Source organism: Corapipo altera, unplaced genomic scaffold (assembly GCF_003945725.1).
Source record: "Corapipo altera isolate COAL_440 unplaced genomic scaffold, ASM394572v1 1b, whole genome shotgun sequence".
Lineage (NCBI taxonomy): Eukaryota > Metazoa > Chordata > Aves > Passeriformes > Pipridae > Corapipo > Corapipo altera.
Window position 1 is genome coordinate 11,051,781 of NW_020884881.1, and position 22,437 is coordinate 11,074,217.

At 35.5% G+C, this 22,437-nt stretch overlaps 1 protein-coding gene across 3 annotated transcripts in view; it reads left to right on the forward strand.

Annotated features, from left to right (window-relative positions):
* Positions 1 to 22,437, forward strand: part of PTPN12 (protein tyrosine phosphatase, non-receptor type 12) — a 70,446-nt gene that overhangs the window by 30,831 nt on the left and 17,178 nt on the right. For all 3 annotated transcript variants that reach the window (XM_027639817.1, XM_027639816.1, XM_027639815.1), the window contains exons 2-11: positions 679 to 787; positions 4,350 to 4,426; positions 5,460 to 5,555; positions 6,584 to 6,622; positions 7,373 to 7,444; positions 9,838 to 9,897; positions 11,578 to 11,720; positions 13,198 to 13,264; positions 13,851 to 13,928; positions 14,019 to 14,117. In XM_027639817.1, coding sequence (XP_027495618.1) covers positions 679 to 787; positions 4,350 to 4,426; positions 5,460 to 5,555; positions 6,584 to 6,622; positions 7,373 to 7,444; positions 9,838 to 9,897; positions 11,578 to 11,720; positions 13,198 to 13,264; positions 13,851 to 13,928; positions 14,019 to 14,117 — 840 coding nt within the window. The remainder of the gene's footprint in view (positions 1 to 678; positions 788 to 4,349; positions 4,427 to 5,459; positions 5,556 to 6,583; positions 6,623 to 7,372; positions 7,445 to 9,837; positions 9,898 to 11,577; positions 11,721 to 13,197; positions 13,265 to 13,850; positions 13,929 to 14,018; positions 14,118 to 22,437) is intronic.

The window sequence follows — 22,437 nt, forward strand, 5'->3', positions numbered from 1 at the left end:
CTGTGTTCAGTCTTCCTCTTGATAGTCTTACACACCACCACCATGTCAGTGTCGATAGAATGGCTGGTTTTGCAACCACCAGAGTTAAGTTTCTGAGTTCTTTAGTGTACCTTTTTAAATCTGGATGTCTGCACAATCTGAAGTAACAAGCACTGCTGACTATTCTTGTATTTTTTATTTTCCAGAGAGAACTTACACTTTTCTCTTCCTCCTCAGTTTTCAGGTTGCCCAGGCCTAACTTGTTTGGGATGATAAAAGCTGTATTACTCTTGTTATTTCCCAGGTTTCTGAAAGGCAGGGGCTACTCTTTATTATCAGAGGGTTTGACTCTCTCAAATTTCTAGGATTTGAAATAGATGGAGGGGAGAAAAAAATTACATACTGTTGTGAGTAAAGCAGACCTCCTGTCACTCATCTTAATTGCAAGTAGCTTGTACCTGAGAGACAGGTATTGTGGCTTTTCCAAAGTTCCATGTCTCATGATATATAGAGCTGTTTTCATCTTGGTTATAAACTGCTGATGTGCTAAAAGTACTGGATAATTAGATTTTTAAACTTCATCACGGTGAATATTGTAAAAGAAGAGAAGAGGGGGTTTTTTCTGAGTGACCCTCTTCATCAATGAAACTAATACCTTGTGATGTTTGTTGAGACTTTAACATGAATCTTTTATTTCAGAGGTTAAGAAGATTATCAACAAAATACAGAACAGAGAAGATCTACCCAACAGCCACTGGAGAAAAAGAAGAAAATGTTAAAAAGAATAGATACAAGGATATATTGCCATGTAAGTCTGATTTACATGTTAATAGAAGACAAAGGAAAATGCTTGTTATTCTTCATGTATTTTGGATTTTACTATTTAGTTACTACAGAAAGGCAAAATTGGAGATAATTTACTGAAAGATAACCTTCTTAAAATTTGTATTTTTAACTGGGAAGGCAAAGTGAATGAACATTCTTATATTTTGAGAGAGAGGTATCACCTGAAGATAGAAGTGCTGGTTCTGAAGCCATATCAAGCCAGCACTTTCATTTCAACTCAGAATAGTTGAGAACTTCGCAAGGTGCTTAAATGTATTTTTTCCTTAGAAGCATGTTATTCATGGTACAAAAGAAACAAATGGCAGCATAAACTCCAGATGAAATTTTACAGAGCCTTAAAGCTCTGTAAGTTTGAACTAAAATAGATCTTTTTTTGGTTGTTTGTATCCTACAAATGGTGTTGAAGAACTTTCAATGCTGGATTAACTTTCCTTTCTATTTTACTAGAGCCTAAATAAAATTCTGTTAATGTGTGGACATAGAAAAGTCATAGAAAGGATTCAGAACAGAATTTAAATTTTAAAACCGCCAGTGTGTGGATATAACAGATCAGTGATCTGAAATTACAAGATTGTCTGTTACAAGCTCACTTTGTGTAGCTCATGAGGCTGGGCGCTTCCAGAACTCTTACCATTTGATATCTACCCTTTGATATGAACAGCTGACACTGAGATTAAAGGCTTCTACGCTTCCCAGGTCAGCAATAGGTATATTGTGCTCTGCTCAGCTTTCTCTGAATTGTTAGGAACTTTAATACTAGTTCGCAGTTGAAAATGGTTTTAAGCATCATTAGCTTTCACTTTCAAAATGTGTTCTAGTAATGAACTCCAGTGAATTATTGTGTTTAAGGTTGTTGTATACCCATGTGCTGGGTTTTTCTAGTGCTGAAATTTTTACTGTTTATTAGTGCTTGGAGCAACAATTCAAGCAGTAAACTTTAGCCTAAAGCCAAGGCCCTAGATTGTTTAGCAAGGTGGGCATGGTGCTTGCTGCTGCGCTGAGAAGGAAATAGGCATGTGTTTAGATTTCACTGGGGGATGTACATATAACATAGATCACATCTTGAAGAGTAGTGTGTCACTGAGCTGAACTGCAGCAAAATAATTAAATATCATTAATGTTTTTGTGTTTGTTTTGGGTTTTTTTTTAGTTGGGAGGAAGTGTTTAATAGATAGAGTGAAAAGAGAGAGGAAGTGGTTATTGTCATCTTATCAGCAGTGGATATACCCTTTCTTCTGTCCTGGCATTTTGGTAGACCATGAACAAAACAGCAAAATCATGGTAGCACCCAGGCTGTTGGGGAGACAGTAGCACTACAGTAGTGAATGGCTGCAACTAGAGCAGTAGATCTGCATATCTTTCATCTGCATGAAAATAAAACCTGAGTCATTGGGATCGCAGCTCACAGTGGGGAAATGAATGAACCTCAAAGCTGACATAGAGGAAAATTGAAGGCATATTCTCACTCATACAGTGAAAATGTCTTCAAACATCCAAGGTTTTCAGTAATAAATTGTTGGGAGACCAGCTTCACAGAAATGAGAAGAACCAGGAGAAAGGTGATGATACTTTGCCTATCTCTGGTAAATCCAGGAAAGAATGTACATTTGTAAGTTAATCAGAGATTAGGGATATGTTTGTCACAAATTGTTACTGCTACCAGAGAGATCAGTTCTAACTCAACGCTGGCTTCAGAGTAAAAGATGCATGTTTCTGTTACAGTTTACTAAGTTTACAGTTTACTAAGACATCTTAAATGATAGTTAAATGAAACATGGTGTTCACTGGTCACCTGAAGAACCAATTAGTCATTGGGAACTGAACCTTTAAGTTACACAGCAGTATCCGAGCACTTAATCTTCTGAAGCTGAAACCTGCAATGGATTTTTTCTTGGAGAATTCTATTCTAGACCTAGAACTCTGTAGGAGCTGAGCTGTGGCACATAAAGACAGGCTGGAAATGTTGAGATTTGAAAACTGCTGTAGAATTTTGGATCTACTGGGCTGGGAAGATAGGATCCCTCATTAGCCTGCTACTTTAATTAGTCTGTTCTGCCACTTAAAAGCAGTTTTTAGTATAAAGCTTGTGACAGTACTGCATGCTTAGAGAGTGTTCTTGCTTTAACCTTCTGTGTATCAGAGTGTAATACAGTTAATGGGTTTTAGATTTCTCTAGGCCTTTATGTGAGTGTGGTGTCTTTAGAATCTGTGATCTAAAAGTCTTGTGCTTTTTTAGGAAACCTTTCATTGTAATGCAGATATTTTTTTTGCATGTTTTGAGAAGTCTGGCAGAAAAATTTCACCATCTTGCAAGCTTTTTGAAAGACCTTTTTGTATAGAAGTTACTCTTAGCATGTAGGTCTTGTGGGCATGATTCATTGTTTTATTATCAGTGGTGTTTTGACAAAACAAAACACCCAACTTAACCATATTTACTCTTTTGAAATATATTTGTTCTTTGTTTCTTTTTCTTGAATTTAGGTCTAATCAAATGCTTAACAGCTGTTCTGTTGTTGAGAAGTTGACCATGGGAGCAGAAAGTAGCATAAATTGCTTGAGCAGATGCTGTTTCTGCAGATACTTCTGTTCCCCCATTTGAAGATAATTTTTTTTCTTATCTGGATTTATGACTAAAGGAGCCTCTATTGTAGAGATAGAGAGAATGATTTTTGTGTCATAGCTAGGAAGTATTGTTGTCAACAAGAGCTGGAAGGACTGGTGAACCTGCCAACCACCTACCCCTTTTTAGTAACAATCAAGTATTAAAGGTGCAGGGTTTTTTTTTAATGCCAAAAAGAATACCAAAATGTTTAGTTTGTTCTGTCAACAAGTAATAAGGCTATTTTTAAGACTGCTGAGGATTTTGGTCTCCAAAGAGCTGCTGTTTTTACAAGCAGCTTTCTCTGAGTCAGTCAATAATGTTTGAGGCAGAAACTTGACGTGTCAAAACCCCTTAAATGAAGGAATCTGCTGCTTTCTAGTTCAGAAGTGCCCCAGCAAAGTGCCCAGCCCAGTGTTTGGGGGATAGAGGTCAGTCTGTGCCTGAGCAATAAACCCCAGTCAAGTTCTGTGTTGCAATACCTGACAAAGTACTCCTTGGCAGAGACTTTAAGACCTGCCAGCTGCATTAACTCTGCACTGGCATTTTATTCTTTCTGCTTTCCGTAAGTGTGCCTTTAATTCTGACCGTCATGATCTGTGTTAATGTTGTGTAGCAACAATTAACTACAGTTTTCATGGCTTCTGATTAATTGATTTTTGACTCTTTGTAATGATGCATTCTTGGAATTCCAGGAGATGGTACCCTGTGAACTTGAGCATCAGAAGCACCACATAGCAGTAGGAGCTGCTCTGCTTATCTCTACCTGAGTTGATTTATTCATAAATTAAATGAACTGACTTGCGTGTGTGACTAACCTTTGGGAAATGTTCTTTAATGTACTATATATATTGTATTTACTGTCACATACTGATTTACCCGTGTTGTAATTCTCGTTTAAAAAAGCCCATTATTTTCCTTTTAGTTGATCACAGCCGAGTTAAACTGACCTTAAAAACTCCCCCACAAGATTCAGACTACATCAATGCAAACTTCATTAAGGTATGTATTACTAATTTAACAGTTCTTGAATTCTTTTTTGGCTTTTATTTTGTGTCAGTGCAGTTTTAATATTAGAGTCTGAGATGAGAATTTAAAGCTGTGAGGGAAGATATTCTTTTATTATGACTTGAGTAAATTTGCAAACATGATGCCATTTCTAACACAATTTTTAAAGCTTTGATATTACTCTTAAGCGAAAATATAAAATACTTCATTTTAAGGTGGCATGCAAGCAAATTGGAAATTTATACCATAGGAAAATTGAGATGCAGTAGTTGTGTTCAGATGCAGTTGTTAGTGATAAAAATATGCCATTTTAAGAAAGACTGTTTTTAGGGACTGTAAATGAGGTGTTTGACAAATTGTGTATATTAATACACACTTCTTGCTGTTCATGGCAGAAGTGTGCCAATGGAATTATGTCTAACATTCTAAAAGAGAAACCAGAATTTGACTTACAGCCAGTTTTGTTTTCAAAGTATTAATGTCTTGAGCTATCTTTTACTTTATTCTGATGTTTTTACCCAGCATTTATTATTCAGAAACAGGTATTCCTGTAATTCTCCCTGCTTGAATATTTAACTTGAAAGGCTGAATATGAATTTCTTCAAGATTTATATAAAACAAATTTCAAAACTTCATATTTTTAAAATGTATTAGTGGGAACAGGGAACTTAAGTTTGTTCAACAGGATGCTTTTTAGCAGAAAGATTTTCAAATTTTCGTTACTGAATGTTTGAAGAAAAAAAATGAGGACTTATAGGGAATCTTCAGAATCTGAACAGAACGTACAGAAACTTGTTTTCTGTGGCAGACTCTGGCAGTGCTGTAGCTGTTGTAATCTTGGGCCCCCTCGAGATGACCAGCAAAATTCCCACTAATGTAATTGGGACTCATGTTTGATATTCACCCTTCCTGTTGTATATCAAAAAAAAGATATTCTAATTTTACATTATTATAACGGAAAGCCTCTTTAGTTCAGTGCAGATAAATTTTCTTTATAAACTTTAATGGTTCCTTTGTGCAATCCCAGGGAGTCCATGGGCCAAAAGCATACGTTGCTACACAGGGACCCTTAGCCAATACAGTCATAGACTTCTGGAGGATGATATGGGAATACAATGTTGCTGTAAGTACCTACTGAAAAACTGGGTGTTACCTCATAGCATAACAATTGTCTATTTTTTGCCCAAGTTGACTTTCATTACCAAAATATATTGACAGTGATCTTGTTCATTTACTTCCCAAATCTTGTTTTTTGTATTTTAAATAGCATTCTATATGTAATTAATATTATTTATTCAATTTAACAATGTAAATTCAAAGTAATAATTTTATTGAATGAATGTTAAATTCTTCATGTTTATGAATAGGTTCTTGCTTCATTATGTCTGTCCCATGGGAGACCTTACAACTCTGACTTTATGTGGACTGACAAAATCAAATACAGAAGCAGCATGTGAAGCAAAAAAAACCCACTTACTTTTCTATTTATACTGGTTTGGGATTACTTACTGATTTATGTATTCTACAACTGTTTATTTACAAACAGCTATTTTCAGGAATACTGTTAAAATTGGGTATGTTCAACAAATTATTTCTGAAAATATTTTTTTGTTTTATCAAGCACCTAAATCATGGCTTACTGTAACAAATAGCTTACCTGTTGGTGCATTTTTATTGTGCTGTTCACAGTAATGTATCAAAAATAGCTTCACCTAAGAATTTTAATTCTTGGTCCTTTTTTGGGTGGGTTTTTTGGGAGGTTTGCTCCTATTTTATGCCATCTGTGTCACTTTAAGCAAATATAACTATGTTTCTTCCAGTTGGCAAATGGTTCTATATTTTTATGATTAAGTTTAGAGTTTACATTCAGACTGAATAAATAAAATTTGTACAAGATTACAGTGAATTTGAATTAAGTAGCCTTAATATGTTGTATTAGTGATGTAGATTTTGCGAAGGATGAAGCTTTGTTACTTTTTTAGAAGTAAAGGAGTATGCCTATGCAGGTAGGAAAATAGTATTAATTAGTCTCTTCTGTAGTAGCTAATTAAGGAGTTTCAGTATCTTCCTGATAGAAGCAAGTAGGGAAGTGTTGGTTGAAGTTACTTGATCTAAAACCAACTGACTTGGAACATCTTTTTTTCTTTTCAGATAATTGTAATGGCCTGTCGAGAGTTTGAAATGGGAAGGGTATGTATCCTAACTACAAAACTGAATGAGCTGTGCTCGTGTGGGGCAATACTGGTGAAGCTGCATATGCCAAATCCATAACTGTAATAATATTAATATCTTAGCTGGAATGAGAATGCCTATCCTTTTATTTCTATCCATAGGAAACAGTTAATGAGTCTGTATTTCTTTGCTCCATTTGTGGTGTTACATTATTATTTAGGTGTCATCTCAGTGAAATATGTGTTTGTACACAGAACTGTACCAATGGTTTGTTTCTGGTCATGTCACTATGGAAAAAACGTGTCTTGCTCTTTATGGGATGTGGGCCAACTATCAAAATCTTGAGTCCTTCTGAATTTCCTGTCAATTGATACAGCTGCAAAAACAAATTTTTTTTAAAATCTCTCTGCTTTATTCTTATGACCTTAGGAGGAAAAAAAAAAGTGATCCAGAATTGTGAATTCCCAGCTTTCAGAAAAAAACTAAGCTTTCATTGCTCCCCTCTGTTTGATGCAAGCCTGTGCATGTATGTAGGCAGACGTGAACTTCACATCCTAATTTACATAGTGTCTTTTGGCTGTACTTACTGGTCATCTGGGGTCTTGGTTTTGTTTTCCTTTTGTTATCCAAAAGAAATGTTATTTTACTATCTTAAAAGAAGTCCAGAATAAGGCATTTGGGGTTATCATTTTGTCTGCTCTGCTTCTGTTAATCATCACATCCTTCAGTGCTACGCATGAATTAAATCAGAATTCTTTGCTTTAACAGAAAAAATGTGAGCGTTACTGGCCTCTGTATGGAGAAGCAGCTGTAACTTTTGGACCATTTCGTGTTTCTTGTGTAAGTATAAAGCTTTATAAATTAATTTTGTAAGGATTTAGTGCTTTTGTACCTTAAAATAAATGTTCAACAAATGGTTTATATTATAAAAGAAGTGCTTTTCTGATCATTCAGTACTAAATTTTACACAAGGATTCTCAAAGGAATGTGCACATTTAAGCCGTGTGGGTTTTTTTGAACCCTCCCTGATTGTTTTGTTTTCTTTTTTTAAAGTAGGGAACCTGTGTGCCTTGGTCTTATATCTTTGTAGTTATTACTTCTTCAGCTTTACATGATGTAGTCTTGAATGTCTGTACCATACTCAAGAAATCAAATACTTGTGCAGTTGTTTTGTCTGTTATGCCTTGCGTGTTCTGAAGGTGCACGAGAAATGAAAATTTCTTCTATTGTTGCTTTTAAAATCAAAACAAAAATGAGTAGTGGGTCACCATGAGGTCTCAGTCTTTTCCTGAAGGATTCCTAAGGAATAACTGTAAGACTAAGAGAAGTCATGATGCATTTGCCATTTACAAAAGGAAATAGCAGAAACTGACTCCATTAATTGTGAGGTTCTCAGGGTATGGATGAGAATATGGCATGTGGGACCATAGCCACCAAAATCAAAATGATCAGCATTCCTTAGGTGTGGGATAATATCCAATCTACCTTTGTCCACACCTGTTTATGTATCTTTATTCCTTCCTACTTTAAATGTGTTTCTGGCCTGTTTGTCCAACTTGTAGCTCTTAGGGCTGTGATCACATTCTGGGTGAAACCAAGGTCCATGCAGCCCATCTCTTGTGTTCAATGACAACCTAATGACCTAAGGGAAGAGAACAGAGAAACCATGTATAAGATGATCCTTCTCCTTGTACTTGTCAGCTTCTAGCAATGGACAAACAGACTTCCTTAGTTGAGTGTGTCCCTGGATTGTCCATACTTTTATAAATCAGGCAGTGCATGATTAATTTGATAAATTTTTTGTTTGAGCTTTGCTTTTTGTCACCTGCTCTTTCTGACGTTGGCATCATGTTGATGGAAGAAAACACTTCTCTGTGTCTTTATTTTTAATCTTTCCACAGAGTAGTTTAGTCAATGTCTACCTTGTGCTGTTAGTTACTGTTAGGGTGGGAATGAAACATGGCACTGAAGTGATGAGCATGGCTCTCCTTAGTGTGAGTGATCTTACTGGGAACTTTTTACACTGGAGTTCATCATTGGCCTTAGCTGTTCATGGTCTAAAAGAGTGGAATTGATCCTTTCCAGATTGATCTCAAAACTGTTTTTTACTTCTCCTTAAATAAATTATGTGGGTTTGGACAGAAATTGCTGCTGTTTTCCAGCTGAAGTGTTTTAAGGTGTTCAGAGAGAGCTAACATGCCAGTTTTTTGAGCTATTAATACTACTTTGAAATAATCTACCAAGAATTAAGTACACTTCAAGTTTATCTTGTCAGGAAATATATATACTTGCAAATTTTAGTCTATAAAAATTCTGAGTAACCTTTTCCGACCTTAAATTGATGTAAATTTGGCTGGTTTTTTTCCCCTGTCCTAGTGGTATTGGAGAAAAGGGTTTGTGTGTATGGTGTAATTGATTTCTTGGCCACAGCTGAGAATGTATTACCTGCAGGTCCACAAGTGTCCATGGGCTCTGTTGCTATGCACCATCTCCTTTAAACCTGCAAGGTGTTGCAATAGTTCATGGGAAATGGTAAATTCCCAGTGGGAGACAGAAATATATTAAAGGATATATGCAATCTCCTAAATTCTCTGTGGGTAGCTGTAATGCTAAGTTTTTCAAGGCATCATCAGATTCTGATGTTACTGATATTTTAAGTACAATAATATTGTTTGATGTCTGCAGTATAAACTTTCCTTGGTATTCCAAAGGCAGATTTGAAAATTTTGGGAACCTAGAAGCCAGGCTTTTTAGGCCACAACCAAGATAATTAATGATTCATTCAGATGCACCCTTAACTGAAAATAATGAAAAGGGAAAAAAATTAAAGGAGATATCACAGGATAGTGATAAGAAGCTGAAGTTTACACAGCAAAAGTGTTATAGAGAGATGGCTGTGGAAGGCAATCTCTAAATTAAAAGTATAGAGAAATAAAACAAAAGAGATACTTAGAAATATTCTTACAAGATTTATTGATGGTTTCAGGAGCAGACTAGACATTCATTTCAAAACTCACATTTTTAAGTAAAAGGAACATCTTTCACACATGTTATGTAGCAAACTTAGTTGCTGGTATGTTAATGTTTTTATTGGCCCTCTTGAGGAAATCATAGATACAAAACCAGTAAATTGAAAAAGGGCATCTGAGTTTAAAGTTGGAGTTTTTAGTTATATCCTGTATGCTGCATATTGATTCCCCTCCCCCAATTCATTACTGTTTTCTTGTGTTTAGGAAGCTGAGCAAGCAAGAACAGATTACTTCATTAGAACATTATTACTTGAATTTCAAAATGTAAGTACATGGTCACTTCTGGTCTGACCTTCAATGATTGCTCAAAGGTCTCTAAAAAGATACAATGGTGGAAACTCATAAAAATATCTTCACTTCTTTAGATGCTGACTCTGCATGTGTATAAATCATAAAGTTTAGAAGTGATGTTATAAGCTTAGTATATAAGGGAAGAGTAGTGAAACTCTTTGTCTTTTATGTATGTTCGTGTTTATCCTAAGGTGTGTTATGCTATTGAAGACCATATGGTAACAACTAAAAAGTTTCTACCACCCTAGGAGAGTTTCACTGTTTAATCCAATTGAAAATATGGTGACAAACTCAGTCAAACTTGTAAAAAAAATCCTGTTTCTTCTAGTTAGCTTCTTTTTGGGTAAAGTCTGTGTGTGTGTTGGAATTTGCCTTACTCTTTGATTTATTGTCAAGAGGAAATCAGTTTGACTGAAGCTTGATTATATTCAAGAAAGAACTTTGGTGGTTTAGCTTAAAAGTGGCAGTAAAAAAAGGACTAAGAAGATTCTTTTTAATTTTCAATTTTCATATAAAAAACAAATTCAGATATGTTTTTTCTGATAGTTCTGCTAATGTGAAAAATCACTGGTCTTTTCAAAAGTAATTAAGTGAAATTTCTTGATGGACCTTAATAGGCAGCTGTAATTCTTCCTTTTTTCTGATGACCTTGGTTTTACATAATCATCTGGATTTTAAAATGTGGGTTTTCTTAGGCTGCATTGTCTCTAGTTTTTATTACCTATGGCATTTCCACAGGTCTGGGAAAAGTCAAACATCAAAAATAGATAACTTTCCATGCTCAAGAGGCTGCTATGTGGCTTCTTAAATAACTAAATAGAAGGTAGCTTAGGTCTTGAAACGTGTAGCCTGTAACACTGATCAGAAAATTCATGCCCTCCAGTACATTACTTTGAAGGGTGTACTGCAATCCAGAGGTGTGACCACAGCATGGAAAGGTGCAGTAGAACTGACTACCAGTTCTACTGGTAACTGTGGATATCATTATCATTGGATAATGATGAGGAAGAGGATTTTCAGGGATTCAAGTAGCTGAGTAACTAGGCTGTTCTAAAGCCTGCTTCCTACCCTGTCTTTAGTACTATTGTAGCTCATGTTACTAGAACAAAAGTGTACCTATTGTTGTTGCATGATCCATACTTAAATACCGTCTTAATTATTTCTCTCATTTCCTTAATTTCCCTCTGAGTGTGAGCACATGTGCACACACTGTATTTTGTAATATGACAAAACAACACCTCCCTCCCCCCTGCCTTTTCTTTCCCAATGTAAGTTACTAAAGTACAATTAGAAAAAGAAATTTTCATGTGGTCTTTCCCTTTCTTTCTCCCTTTCCAAGTTTATGACTGCAGAGATGTAGAATCTTTTAATTTGGTCCAGTTTTGTGGGTCCTTTATCCCATGTAATAGAGAGGGGCTTCTCTGAACTGTCCCATAGTTCATTTTCTTATGCATTAGCAGCCCTCAAAATACTACTTCAGAATTCCTCTTTTGTTTTTCAAAGTGGTATAAACTGTAAGTATTTTTAATACAGTAAATGACTTTGCTTGTCCACATTTAATCATGCAAAAAGTGAAGGTTCATAGAACTACTTCTTTCCTACACACTCAAATGTGTGTTGTCATTAATGCCTTTCTCCCTGCCTCTCCCTTAGGAGACTCGTAGTGTCTATCAATTTCATTATGTTAACTGGCCTGACCATGATGTCCCTTCATCTTTTGATTCTATTCTGGACATGATCAGCTTGATGAGAGAATACCAGGAACATGAAGATGTACCAATTTGCATACACTGCAGGTATCAAATATATTTATTTTTCAAATTTATGTACATCTTTGTTTTTTGAAGTCTAGGCTTTCGGTATGAGATGCATTAGTTTGGTTCTAAATCAGAATTTATTTGTTTACTTCAGTTTAAAAAAATTCCTTGAGTCAAAACTTAATTCAAAATCATACAGCCTTCGTTTTCTTAAAGCTGATGCCACAGTGAGATTTTGCTTCTATTTCAGTTTAAGACAGAATATCAATCAGAAAGAATGAGCCTTTGAAAGGGAAACCATTTTGTGGTTCTTAAGACATGTAAATCCTCATGAGGACAAAATAGACCTTGAAGATGATTGCCAATCAGTTATGGAAGTGAAAGCTCCATTCACAAAAGGCGAGACTACAGAGCAGGTGCATCACTAAGAACTCTGTCTTTTAATATGACAAAAAACATCTTTAATGGGCAGACTGTAGTTTCCAGTTGGGAAGTCTTTGCTTCTGAGCAACTATTTCATCCTTGACCTGAAATTTGGCTGACAGAAGGACTTGAAACTGAACTGCTGTGAAGATATTTTGGTGAATTCACAGTTTCTGATAATTTATCTGGAAAATTTTTGCCTATGATACTTGATGCTTTTTAAAGCAACAAAAGTTCATGTATTATGTCAGGAAAATAATGAATTCAGATTTCTAAGCCAGGAAATGTCAGTTGTTGGGGCTTATAAACTCTTTAAAGTTTAGTTATTCTCCTAAAATGCATAGAAGTGTACTGACTTTAGCTGCATTCCTTTTTAACTTGTCACTCTTACGTAATTGAGATCTAAACCCATAAAAAACTTACTTAGCACTGAAATATATTTCACTTTGTCCTGTTTCTCTTGAATATCAATATAGTTGTAAATGTTGGCTCTTTACAACAATGTAATTATAATGTAGTAGATATGCATGAATTATAACTTCACGTGTAAAATGGGGGAATTCATGCTATTAGGAAAAATAAACGTGATAGTTGATTGCCATTTTTATAACTTTGATATTTATGTTTTTTATCTAAAGAGCAGAAAATATAGATGTAATACTAAATCAGAAAAATGCAAGAAGTCTTTAAATATATTCTGTTCTGCCATTTAACATGTCTGTCATTAAACTTGGACAAGATCCCTACCGTGTAAGCTAACTACCGTGGTATTACCGTGGTAACTGGTAATAGTGTGATGAAAGAGAGAGCAATGAAATTGTCAACACTGAAGCATCTTTTGTGACCACTGTTCCAAATGGTTATGAAAAACTTGCATTAAAAACTTCAATGCTCCATTTTGCATTTTGCGCTGCTGATTTTTTTGTTTGTTTGTTTTTAAGACACACCATAGTGTCAGGTTGAGTGAGCTTAAAATGATAGTTGGGGGATTTGGATAATTTTTTTTTTAATGTGGACTCTGGAAATATAAAGCTTAGAGTGTGTTTTTAACAAACTAAAATAATTTCTAACACATAACTGTTTATGTTCATAGTGCAGGGTGTGGAAGAACGGGAGCCATCTGTGCCATAGATTATACATGGAATTTACTTAAAGCTGGGGTAAGGAATCTTAAAAGTTTTGTGGCATTCTGTAATTGCATAACTGTGATTGATTGAGCTTCCAAGTGTTCTAAAATAGTGAAATGTTTATGACATTCTGGAACTCCCTCGACAGGTTGGATGTTTAGTTTCATTGCATTCATGCTTTAGTATGAACTTACTTTCCTTTAACAGTGAGTTTTTATCTAAAGGGGTCACTATAAAATTCCAATTTTTAAAAAATATATTTCAATATGAAGTGATTTTTCAAATTCAACTTTCTTAGTCTCTCTGATTTATCTTGCAACTCCTAAAGACTGATATTTCAAATATGGAGGGATAACTTCATTCTGGGATTTTTAGATAATGAAGCATTGTATTAATGACTTTGAATGTCTCATTTTGAAAATACTTGAAATGCTCTCCTCTGGTCTAAATCAAGTGTCAATTTGGAGTTGCTTTTAAAAAAAAATTAATAGTTGCAGTGTGGAGAGAATAGGTTACCTTTAACTACGAAATTAGACTTATTTTTGAATGTCTAACAGCTTTTGTATTGTTTTTCTGGCAAACAGCTATGTTAATCTAATTGACTTGTTCTGTATTTCAGAAAATACCTGAAGAATTCAATGTATTTAATTTAATACAGGAAATGAGGACACAAAGGCATTCTGCAGTGCAGACAAAGGTATAGTTTGTTTTAAAATGGATGTGATAATATATCATTATTCTTTGTTAAGGTCTTGTGCACTAATTTTTTTCTGGTAATCTATTGTAGGAGCAGTATGAACTTGTCCATCGAGCCATAGCACAACTATTTGAAAAGCAACTGCAAAAATATGAAAGTTGTGCAGACTGGAAGATTGCAGATGGAGTGGTATGTGTCTTTCCCATATGAATTTCAATCAGCTGTAGCTGTTACCTTCTGATCAAGATTTTCCTGTGAAGTCTAGTTCTTAAAGATAAGTGTTCAATGGTGTTAAGGCACATAGAGAACTTGTTTGAACTGCAAATGGTTTTTGCTGAGCAGGGACAGCTGGTCTATACTCAATTTACACTGAGGACTTGGTTGTAAAAGTTGAGTCAGGTTATTATAGGAACACTTACAATACACACCAAATGCATTTGCAGTGGGGGAAAAAATGGAAAGAATTATAGTCTGGATGAAATGGAGGACTCTTAATTCAATATTGAATTGTGAAATGTGCCCTTACCTTGGTGAGGTGACAGTAGATGTCAGCTGATCTGTTGCTTGAATTGTCAGTATTTAGCCCAATTCTGATATATTGACAACAAATGAAATTTTGTGGAAAGGCTGACCTTCTGCAAATTACTTTTTAAACAGTGTGATGAAGAGCAAGTGAAGAGTAAAACTCCAGCCTACATATACATATATTTGTATACAAATATATGTAACCATATGTTTGCATACAAATAAAAATAAATTAACACGCACAGTGTGTATATTGGTGAATTCTGTCTGATCTATGTTTAGGTTAAACTCCCTAAAGGGGAAAACCTTTACTGAAGTTTTTTCTTCTTTCCCCCCAGTGTGGTGTTGGGGCCCAATTTTAAAGCAGGAAATAGGTGTTAATCGGATTCTTCACCTGAGACTTGGGTATTGAATGACATTGCTTCTGCCTTGACTTGGCCCAACAGTCTTGACAGAGTTGAGCAGGAATAGCAGTGAATGATCTTACTGAGTTCTTATGTCGTGTTGAAGTACTGTTTGCACTGGAATAGATTGGGAGAAAGAAAAATAAGTTTAAAATGCCTTTTTCAGGAAGCTTTGTGCTCTATCCTTTAAATAAAGGAGAAAAAAAAGTGGAAAAAATAGTGGTTTTCATTGGTAATTACAGTATTTGAGGATTTTTCTGTCTTTCTGTACTTCAGCTTTAAATTTCATGTCTCCTTTAGGTTTTTTCCCTGTTTTATGTTTAGGTATGTCTTCTTGTCTGCTACTGGGCACTATATGAAAAGTGGGTTTTTTGGATTGATATGTTCTTTCTCTCCCACAGTCCAGAACTCTGTCTCATCCTTCATCCCTGACTGTGTTTTGTGTATTCAGTGATTCTATCTGTCCCTTCAGTACCTAACTGTTGTAGATTCCTCCAGTCTCTGAAGGGAGTATGAGTAGTAACTTCAGGACCCTGTGAAATATCTGGAAGCAATTTTAAATCTGTTTTTATTAACAAACATTGCTTTAATTTTAGGGGTTTAGCTGTTCTATAATGTGCTTTCTAGGAAGTCTGTAATGTTTTTCATTCTTGGAAAATAGGCATATATCCTTCTCTTAACTCCTAAGAATTTATATCAGTTAATGCAACACTTCTGGAATCTTAAGTCATGATGAGAAGCCGGTGGACTAAATGAAATATCGATAGGGCATGCTGCTTTTATTAGTTACAAGTTTGATTAAGCTGATATGTGATTTTTTTTTTTTTTCCTGAGGAATGAGTATGATAGGGTTGGAATGTGCAGATTTATTAGCTTTGTACATAAGGGATTTCTAGTTACTTGAGTTTTGGTCATAAAATAAAAGGTAGATCAGTCTACTGTATCTTCTGGTTATTTGACTTTCATTTGACCTATGTCTGTGCTCTTATATAGAATCACAAAAGGTCTTTTATTTGCCTATTACTATATATACTATATTACTTATTTATGTATTCCAGAACATGAGTAAGGCGGGGGCACAACAAACTGATACTGTTTCTGTAACAAAGGCAAGTGCTTTCTGTAGCAGAACTTGAGAGATTTGCTGACTGAGTAATAAAACAAGAGCAAATAGATGATGGATGGGTAATGTACATGGAGGTGAGACAGGGAGAAATACCAACTCTGAATAGGCAGTGATGGAGTTTGAGTTCTGAGTTTTCTTGGATATAATCTTGGTTTGTAATCAGTAAGTTGAAAAGGAAATAGAGTTTTAGCAGTTATTTGGAAACTAATAAGAGCAGGGAACGTAATGTCATTGTGTGAGTACCTTGCAACTGGAATACTGTCTGCAGGTCAAGTCTGCTTATCTCAAAAGTATATTACAGAATTCAAACATTAAAATCCTGGACAAACATCAAAGGTTGTTCTTTGGATGGAACTTTGAGTATTTCTGCAGAAAGCTTGATGGGAAAAAGGTCTCATAGGTAAAAAATTTTTGTATCTAAAGATTTGGTACTTTAATTTGCTATTGTCCATTTGTTAGGAAATTTGCCTTCAGGAAATTAACTGGTTTAGAAAAGTCTTTTACCTCACATATGCCATTTAATGTTTTCTTGGTAGCTTTAACTTGGCTATTAAAACTCTGAGGCTTACTTGAAGACAGTGTTTTTGCTATTCTGAAAAAGCTCCCTTTTTTTCTCCAACGATGTTATGTAGTATCTGTTGTATATAATGTCTGATTTTCCCTGGAAATTTTTTAGTTTGCTTTCTCTTAAAAACCAAACAAGCATTCTGGGATGTATCTTAGTTTAAAAGCTAATTCCGATGCAGGAATTTTTCAAATAACTTTATTAAATACAATGTAATATTCTAAGGTTCCTTCACAGATCTTACTCTGCCTGCAGATGCTACAGTAACTGTGGAATCTTGAACATGTGAAGGATTTTAATTATGTCAGTGGAAACAATTCCAAATAAAATAATGTGCTTACTTTGGATATATTACTGTTAGTTAAATAGGAGATACTACAGGGCTGAAGAGGAAGTGTTTCATTTATTCTATTTTGATAACACTCTGAAGAGCTGGAGTGCTCTGTAGGGTTTGGTTTCATGGTTTTGTTGTCCAATTGCTGTTCTCATTTCAAGCAGTGTTTGGAATGAATTGAGTTACCGAGGCCTTTGTAAGCAGGGCTTGCCAGTAACATCACAGTAAAAAGTTAATCTGATTGGCAGCAAGCACAGTATTCATAGGGAAGTAGCTCAGACACAATCCTGAATGTGTGTTCCTGTGAACTTGCCAGCTTTGCCCTGCTGGAAACAATAACGTAAAAAGTCAACAACAAGACATGCAGTGTTTGAAAAGAGACTTACAGGGTTAGAATTTCTGTTAGGGTTTGATAGAAAGATTCGAAACCATGTAGAGAATGCATATATGATAAGCTATAGTAATTGTATACTCTTACCATACAGTTATACATATTGTAATGTACAGAACTACAAATGTACTTAAAATAATACTAAGTATGGAAATTAAATGAAATGGGAAAAGCTCTGCTCAGATACCAGTACTTTCAACAGTCCCCCTTGTAGCCAAATTTTAGAGTGAAAAATTGCTACTCAGGAGCAATTTTTCTCTGATAAGAAAATAATTCAAATGCTAAATTTGATAATTGGAACTATCCACCCCCCTCCCCTTAGTAGTACTCTTAAATTTTCAAAAAATTAAATTGGAACAGTGTTGGACTCAACCCCTTTCACACTGAAATTTTTGATCATATTGTCATGTATTTGAAGTCAATAACTACTTCTTGCCATCATTGGTTTTGTTAGTACTGCTGTGAAAATATAACACTTGGTGTTGTGTTTGGAAGCTTTGAAACATATGTGAGCTGATTAGTCTTGATCATCTGATATCAGTCAGATTTGTGTCAATAAAATATCTTATGAGTTTTTTGAGAAGCTTCTTCATGATCTGAAGCGAGCCATAGCTATCTTGGAAAGTCTGAGTCAGATGGGATTCTATCAAGTTGGATGTTCTGATTGGATGTAGGAAAAGGAAAATTGATTGAAAAACAAACAACGAAGTTCACTTTCACTTCAAAAATACTTATTATTAAATTTTGTCTCTTGACAGTAACAAGCATGTTACAGTACTGCAAGTCCTTGTTTTACCCTTATCCACAAGTAGAAGCTTGTGTTAATAAACGCTTTCTCCAAAATCTGGCATTGCTGATACTCTCCAGTGTCTCTTGCATTTCTTGCTGTAAAAGAGGCAGAGTTCTGTTGCTGTGGTTGATTGCACTTTTAGAAGTCATGGAGGAATCAACTGCTATAAGAACAATGTTGACATATGAAACATTAGTGGTTTAGAAACTGTAAGTCAAAAGACCTTGCTGTTCATATTCTCTTTGCTGTTTTGCAGCTTGCAAAGATACTTTTTGCCATCATAGCATTCTAAAAAATCATATATGTCTTCAGTGACATTTATCTTATTGCCTGTGCTTAGAATGTTTTATTTAATCTGAGTCACTTGAGTGTATCGTTTCAGTCTGAAATATTTCTCATTTTATCTACTGATTCTAAGTGATTCCCATGATGCTTTATTATAAGAGCAAAAGGAATGCCTCAATTCCTTTTAAGGGATTACTTCTGGAGGAGTCTTTGCAGTAAATTTGCCAGTATTTTATCAGTACAGAAAGCTTCTGAGTGACATTAAATATTTCCACTGTGAGTTCCAAAAAAAATTGTACATTGCAATTCCTGGGCAAAAGGTTTTGCATTGTAGGCAGTGTGTGTGAAATCTCAGTCTAAGACTGTGATCATCTATTTGCTTGAGGTTAGTGACAGCTGTCTTTGGTGATTCAGCCATAGGGGGAAAGACCCACCCTTGGGAGATGATAACACAGTTTAGGTCACTTCAGCAAATTGAATTCAGACACTGCATCTGCCATGAGAATTCCTTGTTTCTCTGCATTACTACAGGAACATGAGTTACTCTTGCATTGTAGTAGACTAGATGTAATCTACATTTCTAAATATTTGACTTTATGGTCTTTCCATTTGTTAATGTAGTCTTTCATACGTAGTTATGCACACATTTCTATATATGTGTGATTTAACAGAATACCTATAAATTCTTAACTCTGAACATTGATCTGAATAGCTGCTCCCTCAGCGAGGACGTTGAAACTCTTGCACTGTTGAGTATTTGATGCATATACACGCAAAGGTTGGGGAAAGATCTTTTTCTTTTGTTTACTGGTCTATTGTTGATGCTTCTGTTGTAGTGAGAAGTCTACCAGTAAGTATCTTCTGTAAGAAAGCAGAGTGCTGCACTGAGCACTTATTTCACTGAATTGCACATTTGTTAATCCATTTTTAAGAAAATTATATGTGAACTACGTATGTTGTCCTGGTTTGTCTAAGCTGATACTTCTAAAAACTGTATTCTGCCTGAGAGTGCAACATCTGTCTAGAGAAGCAGGAGGGTGTTGACTGATGTCGATAAGCTGTGATTAGGAAGGCTGTGGAAGGCTTTTTCTTAATACTGCCATCTGCTCTTCTCAACAGATATGGTCATTCCAGTGAGATACTCTATATTCACTTTTAGGGTTGATCTTCTTTTCCGCTCTGTGCTAGTTTTTCTGCCTGTTTACCTTTTCACTTCTTTTGATATACGACAGGGAAATCTGTGAGTTGATATCACTCAAGGGTGCCCAAAATACCAGTTATTCCCTATTTCTTGTAGCATGGAACTGGAAACAAGAGCCTTGCATTAAGAGTTCAGCCAGCAGCATTTCTTCGGACAAAAACAAGAAGAGAGCCAGTAGTAACAGCAGCACTGATATATGAGTACTCTCTTCTTTCCTGTGTGTGTTAGTGCATTTGGCTACTGCTTTAAAGTTTTATCATCTTCAACCTTTGAAGTAAAAATCTTTCATCTGCTTATCTAAAAGTAAACAAAGTCGTCAATCCGCTGAGCTAATTAAGACAAGAGTAGTGAAGTACCTCTTTTTTTGGTGACAGTAATTCCTATAACATTCTTGCTCCTCATTTAATGTAACTAAAACAGTGAATGAGTATGGAGTTTAACCTAATGCACAGATGAAAACTTTTGAACACCTATCTGCCTGAAGCTTTCCCAGTGTACAAAGTTGCGGTAACCACTGACTTTTCTGGGGTTAAATTTTAAAGTACCATTTTGTGTGTGGATTTTCTGTTGTTTTTGGTTTGTTTGGGGGTTTAAATTGTTTTTTCCAAGTAATTGTTTCTGTAAACTCTGTGGTTGTGTATGTGCCTTGGATATTTGAGTTTATACACATTTCTGTAAGGTGTATCCATACTTTGTATTACCAGAGGCAAAAATGGCAATGCCTCTTCAGCTACTTCTTGCTATCTCAACTAGAAACAGCTTCTTACTGTATACATGGAGTTTTAAAAAGCTTTGACATATGTTAGCTTCCTTAATAAGCTTTTTCTTCCGCCTGTGAGAAAAGCATATCTCAGGAAACATTCTGTTCACAAACACTTCACTTTACAAACACAGGAGGACAGGGATGCAGCTGCTGGTTTGTTTTCTGGACAAGTTAGTCTGCACCACAGCCAACAGGCACACCCTTTCCCTTGCCAATACCCTTTAGAAAACTGAGTGCATAAATAAGAAATCTGTGCTGGTGGAACTGAAGTGGGAGACTTTTCTGATCGGATGTAGGATGGAGAAGTTGACGGTCAAGGAGAGGAACTCTTGTGAAGTCTCACTCTTTCTAATATATTTCTGCCTTATGAAACTTTGATGTGGAGCTGAAGCAAGGCTATATGGGAGGAAGAAATGTTTTATGATGAGTGTGATGAAACACTGGAACAGGTTGCCCAGGGAGGCTGTAGATGCCTCAGCCCTGGCAACAATCAGGGTCAGGTTGTAGAGGGCTCTGAGCAACTTGATCTCATTGAAGATGTCCCTACTCATTGCAGAGGGGGTTGGATTACATGGCCTTTAAAGGTCCCTCCCAACACAAACCAAACTCCTATGATTCTATGAAAACCAACCAACCTTGATTGACAGTAGTGGGAGCTCCAGTTGTGTTCATTTAAATGAGTGGCTTTTATCTGCTAATTGAATCTTACTCCAAAAAAACCTCAATAGTTACAGCTAGTGGTCAGCAGGACAATGAACTCCCTGTGCAATTTCTCTGAAAGGGCTAACACAATTAAGGAACAATAGGGTATTTCTGCTGGAGTACTTGTGCAATATTGTATTTGACAGCAAGTTAAGGGGGGAGGTTGGTGAAAAACAGTAAGAAAGATCAAAAGATTTAATTTTTTTCTTTACAGGTAAAGCTCCACTTAGTACTTTGAGGAATAGAATTTGGTAATAGACTCTTCACAGTAGCCAACAGTGGTATGGTAACTTTTAAGACTAGCAATAGAAATTAAAAACTTAAAAATAATTAATCTAAATTTAAGTGAGGTTAGGTAGCTGTTGAGATAACTTACTTGTAGTTTGTCTTCCAAAGCAGAAATTGCTCACTGAATTGAAATGCAACTATCACATTTGAAGCAGAAATAAACAGGGAATTCCCTTTTGTTTTGTAAGATTGAAGAAGGTCAGTCTCTGTCACCAGTCTGAGCAGGTAGCCTGGCAGATGGCAGACCCTATTGCATGAACCTGGTATTCTGCTTTGAAATGTATTACACTGATTTCGGATGTTTGTTCTTTTTTAAAATTACTTTTTGAAGGAGAATTCCTGCAAGAAAAGCCTTTGGGTAAAATAAGCATTAAATTAAGATAACACTAAGGTCTTCTTTGTTTTTGTTGGGTCTTTGGCTGTGGCACATGTATGTCCAGGGTGGGGTGGAGAAATGGGTGTGTGAGTGGCTTTGTGGGGCTTAGCTGCCTACCAGGGCTAACCCACAATATTTTATATGTATATACATAGAAGTGTGTATGGATACATATATTTATACATAAATATGTATATAAAATATATCTTATATTTATGGTCCTCCTAAAGCAAAATTAAAATCTTCATGCTTTGCTGAATAAATTAAACTTCATTGTACACAAACGGGAGATGATTTCAAAGTGTTTTAGATCAATGCATTAGATCTTACCCACTTGTCACTTTACAGTAGCTGAAATTCTCATTTTCTTACTACAGTGTAGATGAGCCTTATCTCCAATGGAGTGATTGTAAAAGCGAAAATAATTAGACTGGAAAATAAATGCTTTCAGTATGAATAATTGGGAGAGTGTAACAAAGCTTGCTCACTACTAACCTGAAAGATCAGCTTTTGAGAATTTTCTGCAGTGGATTATTCAATTACAAACAGAACAAAATCTTCAGTCAGAAAAATCTGAAGTTGGAGACACAAGATATAGAATAATATTTTGCACTTAGTAGAGTTTTGAAAGTGATGTCTATATGATAGACAAAAATAGGTTGTGTTGTTATGTATTATTGTCAAGTATTATTATGAATCTTTGAACCTCACAGTTCAAATATTGTGTGTATCAGCTTTACGGCCATGAGTAAAAAAAAA